General features: G+C 43.3%; 2 protein-coding genes across 2 annotated transcripts in view; both read right to left on the bottom strand.

The window, feature by feature from the left end:
* The window catches only part of pggt1b (protein geranylgeranyltransferase type I, beta subunit), a 16,892-nt gene extending 14,287 nt beyond the window's left edge, over nucleotides 1-2,605 (bottom strand). The window contains exons 1-2 of the mRNA XM_035380475.1: nucleotides 2,426-2,605; nucleotides 1,290-1,408 (exon numbers count right to left, since the gene is read on the bottom strand). Of these exons, the coding sequence (XP_035236366.1) occupies nucleotides 1,290-1,408; nucleotides 2,426-2,553 (247 nt within the window). The 5' untranslated portion in view covers nucleotides 2,554-2,605. The remainder of the gene's footprint in view (nucleotides 1-1,289; nucleotides 1,409-2,425) is intronic.
* Nucleotides 2,606-3,634: 1,029 nt separating this feature from the next.
* LOC118237261 (coiled-coil domain-containing protein 112) lies at nucleotides 3,635-10,875 on the bottom strand. Its single transcript, XM_035435774.1, has 10 exons — nucleotides 10,828-10,875; nucleotides 10,022-10,140; nucleotides 9,621-9,739; nucleotides 8,137-8,226; nucleotides 7,928-8,003; nucleotides 6,696-7,068; nucleotides 5,900-6,316; nucleotides 5,438-5,533; nucleotides 4,911-5,029; nucleotides 3,635-4,775 (listed from the first exon to the last, which is right to left on the bottom strand). Exons 1-10 carry the CDS (start codon nucleotides 10,870-10,872, stop codon nucleotides 4,745-4,747), a joined length of 1,485 nt encoding a protein of 494 aa, XP_035291665.1. The 5' UTR covers nucleotides 10,873-10,875; the 3' UTR covers nucleotides 3,635-4,744.
* Nucleotides 10,876-12,954: the final 2,079 nt, after the last annotated feature.

Genomic DNA, 12,954 nt, shown 5'->3' with positions numbered 1-12,954 from the left:
GCCTCGCGAAAATGTGCGATTGACGAAGGAGGAATGTTATAGCGATTATATAGCGATCGCCTACCCTTGAGAAATGAGCACATTTAACTAAAAGGACACCCTTGGCTTTCCACACAGAAAGGAGCTGAAAGACTTAGTTTTTTGAGTGGAGATGGAATTTGAAAGGTAAAAAGCCAAAAGGAAAATGATATAAATGAAAGTATAATTTGCATGAATTATAATAATGTAGTGCATTTCCATAACACCTCTGAAAGCTGTTAAAATGTGCCTAACAGAGAGGGGGAATCGCACCTCAACAACAACAGCTGTGGGAAGCCCGGACTGAAACAGCCAAATTGGGACTTTGCCAAAACACCAGGGGACCTCCTACTCTCTGCAATAGGTGTGATGGGATCTTTACAATTATAGTGCAGTCAGCGCCTTGTTTTAGCAACCAAACTGTCATAAAGAATATTCTCTGTCTCTGTACTAAGGCAATGCTTTTTCTGTTTGGTCCAATGATAAGACTGCCCCCTGGCTTTCATGGAAGGTATTGCATCAGATTAAAGCAGGCCGAACCCCACCAAACAGAAGGAAGGTTTAACACAATAATCCTGTTATCTCAAAACCAGTTCCTAACATTTTAATATTTCATATCATGCATCAGAATAGCACTTCACAGACACTCTTTCATTCAGCCAGGTAATTTTCCTATTGGTTAAGGAAACACTTCTGTTTGGTTTTATTTGGAACTGTCTGCTGCCATGACCAATGTCCATAATTTAAATCCATCCATCAATCAATTATTCCACCAAAATGTATGCATTATCAAACATTTTTAATTTGTACCATCTCAAAATGCTTGACACAAGGCACTCTAGTGACAGAAAACAAGAAAATGCAGACTCATGTTCAGACAGACTTCCTACATTTGCTGATAAGAATTTAAGAATACTCCACGTAATTATAGGTCACTTATTTATAGAACACGAGAACCTCATTCATTTAAAAAAAAATACCACCAGCTTCTCAAAATATCCATCACTTATCACAAAAAAGCTCTACTGTGTAAAGTACTACCTTAGATGCCAGACAACAAATACTGAGGGAAAACATTGTCCAATTGTTTTCTAACTCAATGGTTTTTTTTGTATGCAATAAAATCAGGGAAATATATTTCTTTACAAAATTAAAATGAATTATCAGAGACTACACAGAAAAAAATCTTGTAAGTATCAGCAAATCTTGCATTTCCGGTGAGATGGGAAGAGCCAACTCGTGGAGACAGGCGAAAGGCGTCAGACACTTACGGTCTTCCGTGGGAAGGACCTGTAGCGAGTAAATCCACTCAATCAGACTGGGCTTGTCTACAACATCCAGGGCATCGAGAACATCCAGACCAGACAGAGCAAAAAACACTATGGTCAACCTGAAAAAAATGGTAGGGCAAAGTCAATACCAACAACAAAATGCAGGCATCGTACATGTGTCTTTTCAGCACATGCTAATCGTTACATAAACAATAACGTCAGCACACATGGCTGCCTGCGAACTGACTGGATGCTCAAAGTTATACTTACTCTAGACAAACATAATTACAGATCTTTTTGACAGTTAACCCAAGTCCTTGCTTCCTTCTAATTGATGTATTACAAATACAATGACACGAAATGCACAGCTTTGTGGTACATAGGGGAATGGTCTGCCTATTATCCCACCGCAGATAATGGATCCATTTATTCATTAATAAAAAGAAATCACTAATTGGCTCAAACAGTAACAACTACTAAATTAAACCCATATTTTCGTTCCCAGCACAAGACATTCGTCATCTCTCTATTAGGAAAACAAAAAAGCTATCCGCCATAACTAATTCTAGTTTAACAAAGATTACAATGAATAAGCACTAGCTACTACTTATTTTCTTTAATTTGTATGGTTAGCAATAGCTAATGGCAATCAAATAGTCGTTGACGTCCTCAGAAATGCCGTGAGAAATGCCGTGTTTTAACAGCTCGCTAGTAAACCGCAATTTTCAGCTTGTAAAACAACTGGGCGTCTAACTTAGGCTTTCCAAAAATAATGAAAGGTTTATCTAGATACCTAGGTAGCTAAATACAACAAATAACAAGTAACTTAGTGGACAGGAAGAGAGGTAAGGATATCCGATATTCTCCCTATGATTGGGAGAAAGCCCATTGAATATAAAGCTAGCGAGCAACTAGCAACAAAACATACAAGGTGAAAAATGTCCGGGCAAAAACCTGAACATCTTTAAAGTTATTTTACAATATTTTACAATCGTAAAGCGCTTGTACTTGCGCAAACATCTAGCGAGTGGTATCGTCGCGTATTTTGGAAGGGTGCAGCACTGGGGGTCAGCGGACACATCAGAGCCAGCTGAACTGTCAAGTCAGCTATGTGCATAAGCTACGAGGCTATTTACCTGCTGGTCTCCAAGGAGGAATATCGCTCCGGTAGTACTTGAAGGCATCTCTGAAAAAAACGTACATGCCTGTCTTTGAGAAAGTCAATTTCTTCAAACTCGGCAAGTGAATTCTCCTCTTCCGCCATCTTTGAGTTTGAAAACACTTCCGTTGACGTAGCTTCCGGTGTAAACAGGACGTTCCGCTAACTCTGCGGAAATTGAAATATAGGACTTAATGCTAAAAAAAAAACTACAATGGAGATTGATCTATTGAGTGCACTGAGTGTCTTTGTAAGGGTAATTAGAGGACCCAGCATTTCTGAGCCTGCCAACTCTTTTAAAAAAAACTATTTAATGTACTTTATAAGATCCTTAATAGCTGATGCCAAAATAACTGAGTTAAGATAACGCAAAACCCTAATCTTAACCGTCATCTGCACCACATCATGATTCAGAATCAAAGATGTCCGTTAGGGAGCTCATTTCCCAATGACTGCAATCAGAGACAGTTCTGCTGCAATTCGTCTACTCATCTCCAGAGTTATCTTGTCACGTTATTGCAAACGGCATTGCCGGGTCACAACCGTTCAGCACTTAAAGGCCTTACCTGTCAAAGAGCTGCTCCAGAAACGTGCATTATACACAGTAGTAATATACCACTGAAATGTGGCAGTGATGTAGAAATAGTTAACAACACATACCATTAGCATGCTGGGAATTTTAAAAAAGCATAGAAAATTATTACCCAGGGAACCAAAGGTCTACATAACCAATGCAGAATCCATTTCAGTTTTTTGGTCATATTCCCATCACCAGTCAAAGTTCATCAATCATAACATGGCCGTTAAGTGCCAGCTGACGCATATTCTCAAAGTTGTCAGAATGCAAAAGCATAGCTCTGACTAATGCTGGATATTCGAGACTAACACCTGTGCTTGTGAACAGTCTGGACTCTGGGCTAGTGGGATGTGTTGTCACACACCCACGTGTCATTTCACCGTGCATGCAAGCCCTTCCACAGATATTCTCTTCTGAGCGTAAATTCTCAAAAATGTGTCCTTGTTTGACTGAATAGGACCTGAGCAAGTCAAACATACTACCGCACCAGCCACAACAGTGGGTTCAACCACAAGATTTCTTGTAATGTGATTAAATAAGCAGTTTTATTACAAATGCTAAATCAAATTAGTTTGCCAAATCACACATTTCTAAGTAGGCTTTTCAAGTGATGTGTATGATTTGCTGTGCCCCAATTTCCTACATGATATTTTATGCTTGCATTAAAACTCTGAAAGTTAGCTTTAATAAAGCAGTCTGTCACATATCGGAACAGATTTAAGACAAAAAAAACTGGTGGTTCTGACACACAGGACCGGGTGATGTAGAGTAATGCAGACCCAGAACATTGTTGCGTTAATATGTGCAATGAGGAAGTAAACCATCAGGGATAGACATTTTACTTTATTTTTCTTACAGCAGAAATGGCGAAGTTGTAAGGAGAAATGAGTCACAGCACTGTAGAACATTTCATCAGCAGTCGGTAAGACACAGATCTACACGTAGCCTCATTTTCTGAGATCAAATGTATGTAGAAAATGCAATATTGATAGAGGAGACTAGACTGAAATTTTCAAGTATAATTATTTTTGCTTTTATATCTTAGCAGCAGTATTTGAGATTGAGTCCTTCGGTTTCACCGCTGAATGCAGTTTGATAATGGTTATAAGTCTGCACAGTCGTACCTTTTTAATATTTAAGTGAAAGTATTGGATATAATACTGTATACATGCTGCTGGAACTTCATCATGTTATACATTATTTAAAATGTGGCTCTACATTTGCGTCTGTTGCTTTTAAAATATGCTTGCTAAAACTACTCTGTATGCTTACATTTTAGCACCATTTGTTCAGTTTAGCAACTTGCTCCGTACACACGTTCCATTCCCGTTTTTCCTGGTGTTCCTGCTTTTGAGGTGTGTGTTCGGAATATCGTACAGAAGGGACCATACAGAAAAGCCTGGTAAAGACAACTTACAGCACAAGAGCTGGAGGATGAGGTGGAAACTGACCCAGTACCATCAGAGTAAAAGGAAGCAGGGTTCATACATTATTGATACAGCTATCAAATCATTGTGACGATGTAAAAAAAAAATTGAATGACTCTTCCAAGTGTCCAATACATTAATACATTCAATACAAAGCAGCTTGATAGCAAAATGACATGCCAGACATAAAAATAATGTTTCTGCAGTGTGCAAGTCCATCCTGCACGTGAAGGCGTACACGAATGTGGAGGGCCGTTCTGGAAGGCGGGGCGGGGCGGGGCGGGGCTCCCGGTCATAAGTCTCGTCTCCAGCTCGGCACAGCTCTGTGAGGGGTATGACATCACGCACGGACACGTTACGCTCAGCCAATGAAAACAGTCCGCACTGACACGTTGCGCTCAGCCAATGAAAACGGTCCGCCGGTCGCGTGCATCTGCATTACGGGACGTGAGAAGTACCTGTGGAACCTCTGCGACACGGGTCCTCCCCCCGTCGGCCCGACGACTTTGGTACGTTCCTGCCACCCCTGGGTGGGCTTGCACAGTCTGGACGGGTCGCGGCTGACGTGCGCTTCCACCTGCATCATTTCGGCAGACGGCAGACCGTGACCGGGAGAGCGATTCTCAAGGTACACACCGCTAAAGCTGCATTTTGTCTACAAACGTTTCACGTGTATACATAATTACATAAGAGCGGCGAGCTTGACTGCCACCCACTTCAACTGAATAACTCTGATGGGCTGCAGAACATGAGCCATCAGTGACTGACGGACAATTTAAGCGAGTAACCCCGTACGTTGGCACGGCATGTATGCCCTGGGTTGCCAGAGCATATCCCGTATCCATACAGAACAGAGAGTTTTCCGCTTTAAATTTGAAACAGCTGGCTGCCCTACGCGCTGCACCACACGGTCTACCAGCTCCGTTTTATTCCACTCCATAAACCCCGCAGAGAGAGATGATCCGGCCCACTGCACCCCACTCACTTTCTCCTTCATCTTGGCCAGCCTCTTCTGTCGTTCTGCCTCCTCCTCCTCCTTGATCTGTTTCTCCTGCAGTTTTACCTCCAGCCTGAAAAGATCCTACAGCCACATATACGTTCTCTCACCACTTCAGTAAAAATGCTCAAATGTAATTTCATTAGAGTACGTGTCATCATAGTTTACATTCAGTCACAGCAGAACATGTTACATGATAAGCAATGCACCCTTCCTTGAAATGACATTCAGATTCCGATGACTATTGATGACACACCCCTTGACTAGGTTAAGAATGATAATATTAACCTAGACCCCATCACAATAAATATTACCATTTTTTAACAAATTTCCAGAGTGGTTTGCCACTTCGACATATACTGCTTCCGGCAACTTTCTGAAAGTGTTCCTGTTCCCTGAATAACCCTCTCCTCACAGAATTAGCCACCGCAGCTGTGCACTGAAGCTCACCCTTTCCTGGAAGATTTTAATCCCGACGGCAGCAGCCCTCTGTCTCTCCTCCATCTCCTCCTGCTCCTGGTACTCCCTCTCCATGAGGAGCAGCTCCTGCTGCTGCCTCCGCGCACGCATGTGCGCCTCCAGGGCCAGCTTGGCCTCCTGCTGCCTGCGCCGCTCCTCCTTGGCCTTCTTCCTGTGGAGCACCTCCTCCCGGACCTGCTTCTCCCGCTCCGTGTCCTCCTGGGCCCTCCTCTCGGCCTTCCAGGCCTCCAGCCGAGCTGCCGCCTCCCGCCGCTCCTCCTCCTCCTGCCGCTGCTGCGCCTCCGCCAGCTCCGCCTCCTCCCGCCTCGCCGCCTCCTCCTCCTCCTTCTGCCGCCTCAGCTCCTGCTCTCTGCTCCGCTCCTTCTGAGTCCTCCATTTGAGGATCGCCTGGCAACCACGCATTACCCAGAGGAGCACGGAACAATGCAAGTTCAGTTAAATAGTCCTGAAGCAGCTTGTGCTCTAAAGACAAACAAAAACATCCTGGGTGTTGGTAAGACAGCCAATCAGCAACAAGATCCCACAGCTTGTGATGTGATCACGTGATGTGTTTTTATCAATCACATGGAAGCTGCAGGATCTTCCTGCTGATTGGCTGTCTTATTAACATCCAACAGATAACAACAGATATTGATGTTTTTTCTGGAAGCATTTCACAAAAAGAAAGGCAATACACCACACGGTAGCAGCAACCATTATTCACCCTAAACTCTATATGTTTATTAAACAGAGAAGAAGTGAAAAACAGGCAAAGGGGAGGCCTCACCTCCCTCTTCTTCTCCTCGAGGAGGAGCAGCCTCTGGTACCACTCCTCGTGCTGCACCACCTCCTCCCCCCGCTTCCCCGGCACGTGGGGGAGGACGTCCCGCCCGCTCCTCTTGCCCCGCTCCCGGAGGAAGACCTCGTGGTCGTACTGGTCCCACCCCCCCTGCCGCCCCCCCGTCAGCAGGAGGAAGCGCTCCAGCTCGTTCACCTCGGGGGGCAGCGCGTTGGGCAGGCACACCTTGGCCGCGTGGGCCGGGGGGGCCAGGGGGGCCTTCGAACCCGACGCCCCGGCCAAGGCCCACGCCCCGATCTTCTTCTCCAGGGTGCACACCTCCTGCCAGCACGTGTACTCTCTCTTCAAGAGCTCCTCGTAGCTAAACCACACAGAGCACAAGGGGGGGGGGGGGGGGGGGGTGAGGTGCTGTGTTAATATATTGTAGAGTGGGGGGGGGGGGTGCTGTGTCGGGCTGCATCAATTTCTGGATTTCGTGCCAACTTAATTATTTAACTGGGCTGGCCGTTTATAGACCTGCCGTTTTTGGTAAGTCCGTTAATAATAAACCCATGAATCACAGCCGATAGCCGCTTTGAGTCCCTGTATGACACATTTTACCGTGAGCTAATTTATGAGCGAGCCGCCGTTCGTGTTCAGAGCTAATTAGCTAATTGAGCCTGGGTAACCGCTGGCAACAAAAGCCTGCAGACACAGCGGCCCCCCCAGGAATGGAACTGCCCACCCCCGCTGCAGAGACATATCACTACCACCATCAATCATTACAAAACATTAATGATTATACAATGTTACATGTGTAAAATAATGAAGAGGCATATACAGAAAATATGCGAATATTTGCACTACTGTTTTAAAGCGCAAAAGTTAAAATGTGTGAGGAGTTAAAATGTAAAGGCAGGCCAACATCAGTGAGAGAATGCTATTAACAGGCAGTGTAATACTTCATGCTGGAGGATACAATTAATTAGAGTGAAAAAAGCACTTTAGTGACAATGTACAGTACCATTATTCGGTAAGTCAAAGATGTGAAATTTCTATATTATTATGTGTAAAGTAAAATATATATTTCTCTTCACTGTGATCCTTAAAAATAAGGATTGTTAACTACGTTATACATTAAAGTGAAAGAGTGCACACTTTGACAAGGCTTTGGAAAAATGTATGCACAGGTACAGGGCACGCCCCCTGCCAAGGCATAACTTTAACTCCCGCTCGCGTACCTCTGGTGTTTATCTTCTTTGAAAGTGCGGATGGAATTTTCAACTTCGGTCATGATCTCTTTCAGCTTCTCAATTACTGAAAAACACAACGTCAGGACTAATACAGTTATTTATTTATTTAAATTTTTTTATTTCCGTGTGTATACACCTTTGAGTTTTTGCGTTCACTCGGAGCACATTTCTGTAGCACTGCTTGAGGAAGGCCTTACGTTCTGGCGTGGGCTTCACATCCATCAGCTGTCTCTGGAACCGGGTCACACCGGCGCGCGTTTTCTTCAGCTGCTGCTGCAGCTTCGTTACTGTCGGAAAAGGAGGGAAAGAGCCACTGTAACGGACGCTCTGGAGCGCTGCCTCGTCTGCACTGCAAATCCCAGCATGCCGCTCTCAAACGGACAACGCTACCGTTACTGTGGAGCTGGAACGCATCTTTTTGAAGAGGAAAGTTTTTGGAGAGTTTTATGAGAAAAGCGAGAAAGATCTTAGCGCCCACGCCACGTTCACATCATCGCTCAAGTGGACCGATGGATCAAAGCAAAGAAGAAAACTTCAGCAGAAAGGTCACTGTCAGTAACTGCCTTTTAACGGAACATTAAAAGACTGATTGTGTGTTTCTGTGTGTGTGTGTGAGTGTGCGCGCGCGTGTGTTTGCGCGTGTCTGATTAAAATCAGTACCACTTCACATATAAAGTGAAATGACTTCCAATTCATCAAAGGTCACAGCATCAAATGAACAAGCATACACGACTGAATGCGTTTTAGTTCATTTTTTAAAATGGCATTTGGATTGCCTTGCCCTATCTCTTACCATTCAGATGCATTTAAAAATATATATTTAAAAAAAGCAAACAGAAATGTGAAGATATGGAAATGGAGGCCTGTAGAGCAATCGTGCCAGAGCGCTCAAATGATTACAGGTACACAGATAGACTGTGGGCTGGCTAATGGAAAAAGGACAGATGAGAGGCACTTTAGAAGGCGATGTGTTATCAGCCTGTGACCTAAAAAAGCTTTTAAAGTGAAGAGCCAATCACCTGCCAAGTGAGAGACTGGTGACCAGGGCGAGATTTTTTATTAACCCTTTATTTATCCAGGTAAAACCAACCGAGACAAAAGTTTCTTTTAAAAGGGGCACCTGGCATGACAGAGTTCAGGGCAGGAGGAATGCCTTTTTCTGATAATGCCATTGCCACAGGTACTGAGAATATGACTGAGGGGGATGTGGTGCAGAGGATGCTGGGATTTGGAGTTTATGAAGGTGGAAAAATGAACTGTTATTGAAGAGAATGTAAGATTGATCAGTCCACCATTAACTAGGCTACATCTGCTGACATACCAGTTTTATTTAACCTTCAATCAGAATGAAACTGCAATTAAAAAAAGATTAATTATGTTCAATCTTAAAAAATGAAATTAAAATCTACAAGTCTTAAGGGCACACACAATGCTAAAACCGATGGCTAGTATTTGTGTGTCAACAGCTGAGATGCTGTAAACCACAAAATCATTCATGTCTGGCTTATTACGTCAGCAACCACAGCAGAAACAACAAACTGAAAGAAGCATATTTAGTCCAACCTGTACATGAATAATTGAGACCATAATATGCAAGACCACAATGCCTGCTGGTTTTTCCCATTTTAGCACTTAGCCTAAGTGATAACAAAATCGTCAATTGGCTAAAGAGTCCACATACCCTCCGTTGTACGGTCATGCGTGAGTTTGCTTTCCAAGTCTTCTATCGTTCCGGAGTCATCTCGAAACAAATTCCTGCTTTGATTACTGAGGCCCTTTTCTTTTTCAAGTTTGTCAACCCTGGATTTGCAAATTGAACAGAATGATAGCTATAAATACAACAATAGCTATGATGTCATTTCACAAGCACACAACTTTAAACAAACCAAGCAAATTCAGATTTCATTTAAACTTTACAAATAAAGCAAAAATAGCATTTCTAACAGCACTATAAGGTAAGAGTCGAGCAGTTCAGCATTGACAGTTAGGACATATATGGAAACTTCCCATGCCGGATACAGTGCAACATGCAATATTCTCTCTCCAAATCTGGACTGCATTTTTGTGCGTGCAGATACATACTGTCTCCTGAGGTTCTCCGCGGTTCGAAGGAACTGCATCTTTTTTCCCTGCGAAGCTTTCTCCATCCTGTTCTGATTACCATGGTGACCAGCAACCCTGATGTCATTCCCATCCCCACTCTGTGGAAACACACAATTATGGATAATGTGGGAGTCAACTTGACAATTATTTGAATGATCCTCGTTTTCGTCAAAATTCTCATTTCAAAACAGGTGGGTCTAGTTATCCTTGGAACAGGTCTGTAAATCAGAAGGATGTTTTATTTGTTTCATTATTCCATGTGTTGAAGGGTGCTAGTCTAAAAACACACCTTGATAACTGGTGTACTGCGACGTATATAGTATACAAGTATAGTCTAGATTTACTAGCTATCTAGGTATAATTTCTAACATGGTTAGTCTCCCTAACTTGCAAGTGTTCTTAAATCAACATGTGCCAAAACATTTAAAAATATACATTGTGAATGGATAATATTTTACATTACTGAATTTAATTCAGCTAAAATTTAATTATATCTCACATTAAATATTTCAATGAGACTAGCTACAGTACATTGATTAGTGAGCCAAATCATAATTTAGCAAGCTGGAATAGCAGCCGGTTGCTGTAGTTACCAAGCTAGCAACGGAGCCTAATTAGTTTGCCAGTTAGCTTGCCACGATTTTATAGCGTAGCCTCGGTAAAAAGTCGGTGGGACGCTAGCTAAGTAAGTTAGCTGAATTAACAATATACACACAAGCAAAGGCGTCCATTAGTAACGTCCTGTACACATTAAATTTGTGCAATAATTCAGACAAACTACTTACGTCGTGAAGTGCATCTCCAGACGCCGCGGTTGCTAGGTCAGCCATTTTCTATTTTGAATAAGAAAACTTTAGTGACAAGCTGAACCAAGATCCTGTCGCAGACCAGCATTTGCTAATACCATTTTACACCAGCAGGGGAAGCTCACCCCTTAGACGTACCTATTCGCATAGGCGAGTGTCTATGGGAAAAATACCAAAAGGAGCGGACTCCGTTATTGGTCAACAAGACCGTAAATGGTATTCTATCGGTCTAATACAGTAGAATTCCAAACAATGTTCTAATTCCATGTCTGCTCTGAAACATATGGAAAAAGCAAGCATTTACTTATATGGCCATTGTAAGCGCAATTTACTGTGATAAGCCTTGTGGGTTGTCAAATATGTTGGAAATTCATAGTCATATTATAGTAGACTTGAGCTTGTTTCTTTTAAAGTCCAGTATGGCAAGTGACAGGTTTCATTTTGAAAGTTCACCAGGCCTGTGTTGAATCTAAAGAGCTTGTAACTATGAATAGCAGCTCAAATCCACCGAGTGGTGACATCCGAAATATTCTGTGCTCTTGGTGTGAAGTCATAGTTGTCCTAACAACATAAACAGCAACCAGCCCTAAGAGATTTTGGTAACGGGAAGCGGCTTCCTAATTTTGCCTCCAACTCAGCCAGAAAGAATGGATCTGTGGAACAAAGACACAGGCGTCACTGGCAGTTGTTCACAGCACTTCCAGGAACGGCCACCATTTTCATGGGAACTGCATATAGGCAACCGAGTGTCTGTGAACCTCCAAATTCCTGAATATCGGATGTCTGTGACTACACAGGAGCTGCAGTGCTTACCTCTGATTAATTTACAGAGGGCTAGATTCCACAATGAAGCCAAATATTCTGCAAATGTTCAGTGTACAGTAGTAGTTGCACTTTTGTGCTTGGTAAATTGATACCCCCTGGCTGAGTATACAGGTCACCTTTTCCAGAGTTCAGCTGCTTTGGACGTGGTTCTGATAGCATCAGGCTAATTTGGGATGAAATCTTCATCTGTCGCTGCTGTGCGCTTGCATGGACATGCTTTCTCATGCTGGTATAATTTTCTAAATGAAAATCATCTTTTTTTAGTGACCATTGTTAAGTGTAACCAACAGAAATTATTTGTGTTCTGTCCTTGGCAGTCCTTCCTGTCTTACAGATTTTCATAATGGTCTGGTGATAATTCAGTGTGATTGCTGAAGGCACAATAAGACAGAGATCGTGTATTTATTTCAAAGTGTGATTGAATCTGAGTACTTTCTTCAAAAAAATCTGTATGACTTCACTGTTGTGAAATAATACGGTGTTAAGTCTGTCCGGAAATTTCCTGTCTTATGATTCAAACTTAAAGAAAACAGGAGCTGTACAGGCCTCTACCTTCTTTAGACCTTTCAGCCCTACCTGCCTTTGATAATCTGTGCAACTGGGATATTTTGTGTCACGAGTGGCTTGTTTCATTTTCATTCCCTGTTCGGTTGCTCCCCCCCCCCCCCCCCCCCCCGAGGAAGAGGTCCTTTTTTAAATAATTCGGCCTACCGTGGGACAGCTTTTCCTGATTGCAACAGTCTCACTGGGTCGACGCCCTTACGTCAGCTTAGCGTAGCCTGTCATCAACAGCGCTGTGGGCCTCAGACTTCGATGGGCCCCCGCTCGGAGTCGCAGTAAATTCAGCTGTCGTCAGAGCAGTGCTACTGCTCCGTGTGTGAAATTTGAGCGGACCAAGTCTGACGGCGATTTGCGCTTACATCTTAAAGGCCTCTTAAGGTCACCCTGCACCACATCGGGGTGAGCCTACAATCACCGGGAAGAAAGTGCCCGTAGTGTGAATTTCCTTCGGTGGCACACACAGGGAAGCCCTTTTAGAGAAAGATCCTCCTCGCTAAATATCTCTGGATCAGGGTGGAGACCCCTGCAGACCTCTGGTGGAGGGGAAGACACGTCCCAGTGGGTTGTTGAGAAAGAATCTCAAGCAAAACCGGAAGGAGATTTATTTTTGTAATGACCTAAATAAATGGCATACAAATGTCACCAAAGTGGCGATGCTTATTGTTTCTTCGTTCTGCAGCTCTACAACAAGAGGACGATTATACCTAATTTAATTTTTGA

Source organism: Anguilla anguilla, chromosome 10 (assembly GCF_013347855.1).
Source record: "Anguilla anguilla isolate fAngAng1 chromosome 10, fAngAng1.pri, whole genome shotgun sequence".
In the NCBI taxonomy this organism is placed as follows: domain Eukaryota; kingdom Metazoa; phylum Chordata; class Actinopteri; order Anguilliformes; family Anguillidae; genus Anguilla; species Anguilla anguilla.
This window is presented reverse-complemented; position numbering and strand designations above follow the sequence as displayed.

What these genes read in the sequence shown, in the direction of transcription:
- LOC118237261 (XM_035435774.1), bottom strand. Translation starts at nt 10,872, where the DNA reads ATGGCTGACCTAGCAACCGCGGCGTCTGGAGATGCACTTCACGAC. An exon ending in GCGGAGAACCTCAGGAGACA is followed by an intron (nt 9,740 to 10,021) that starts GTATGTATCTGC and finishes TTGCAAATCCAG; the next exon opens with GGTTGACAAACTTGAAAAAG. An exon ending in AAAGAAGATAAACACCAGAG is followed by an intron (nt 7,069 to 7,927) that starts GTACGCGAGCGG and finishes TGTGTGGTTTAG; the next exon opens with CTACGAGGAGCTCTTGAAGA.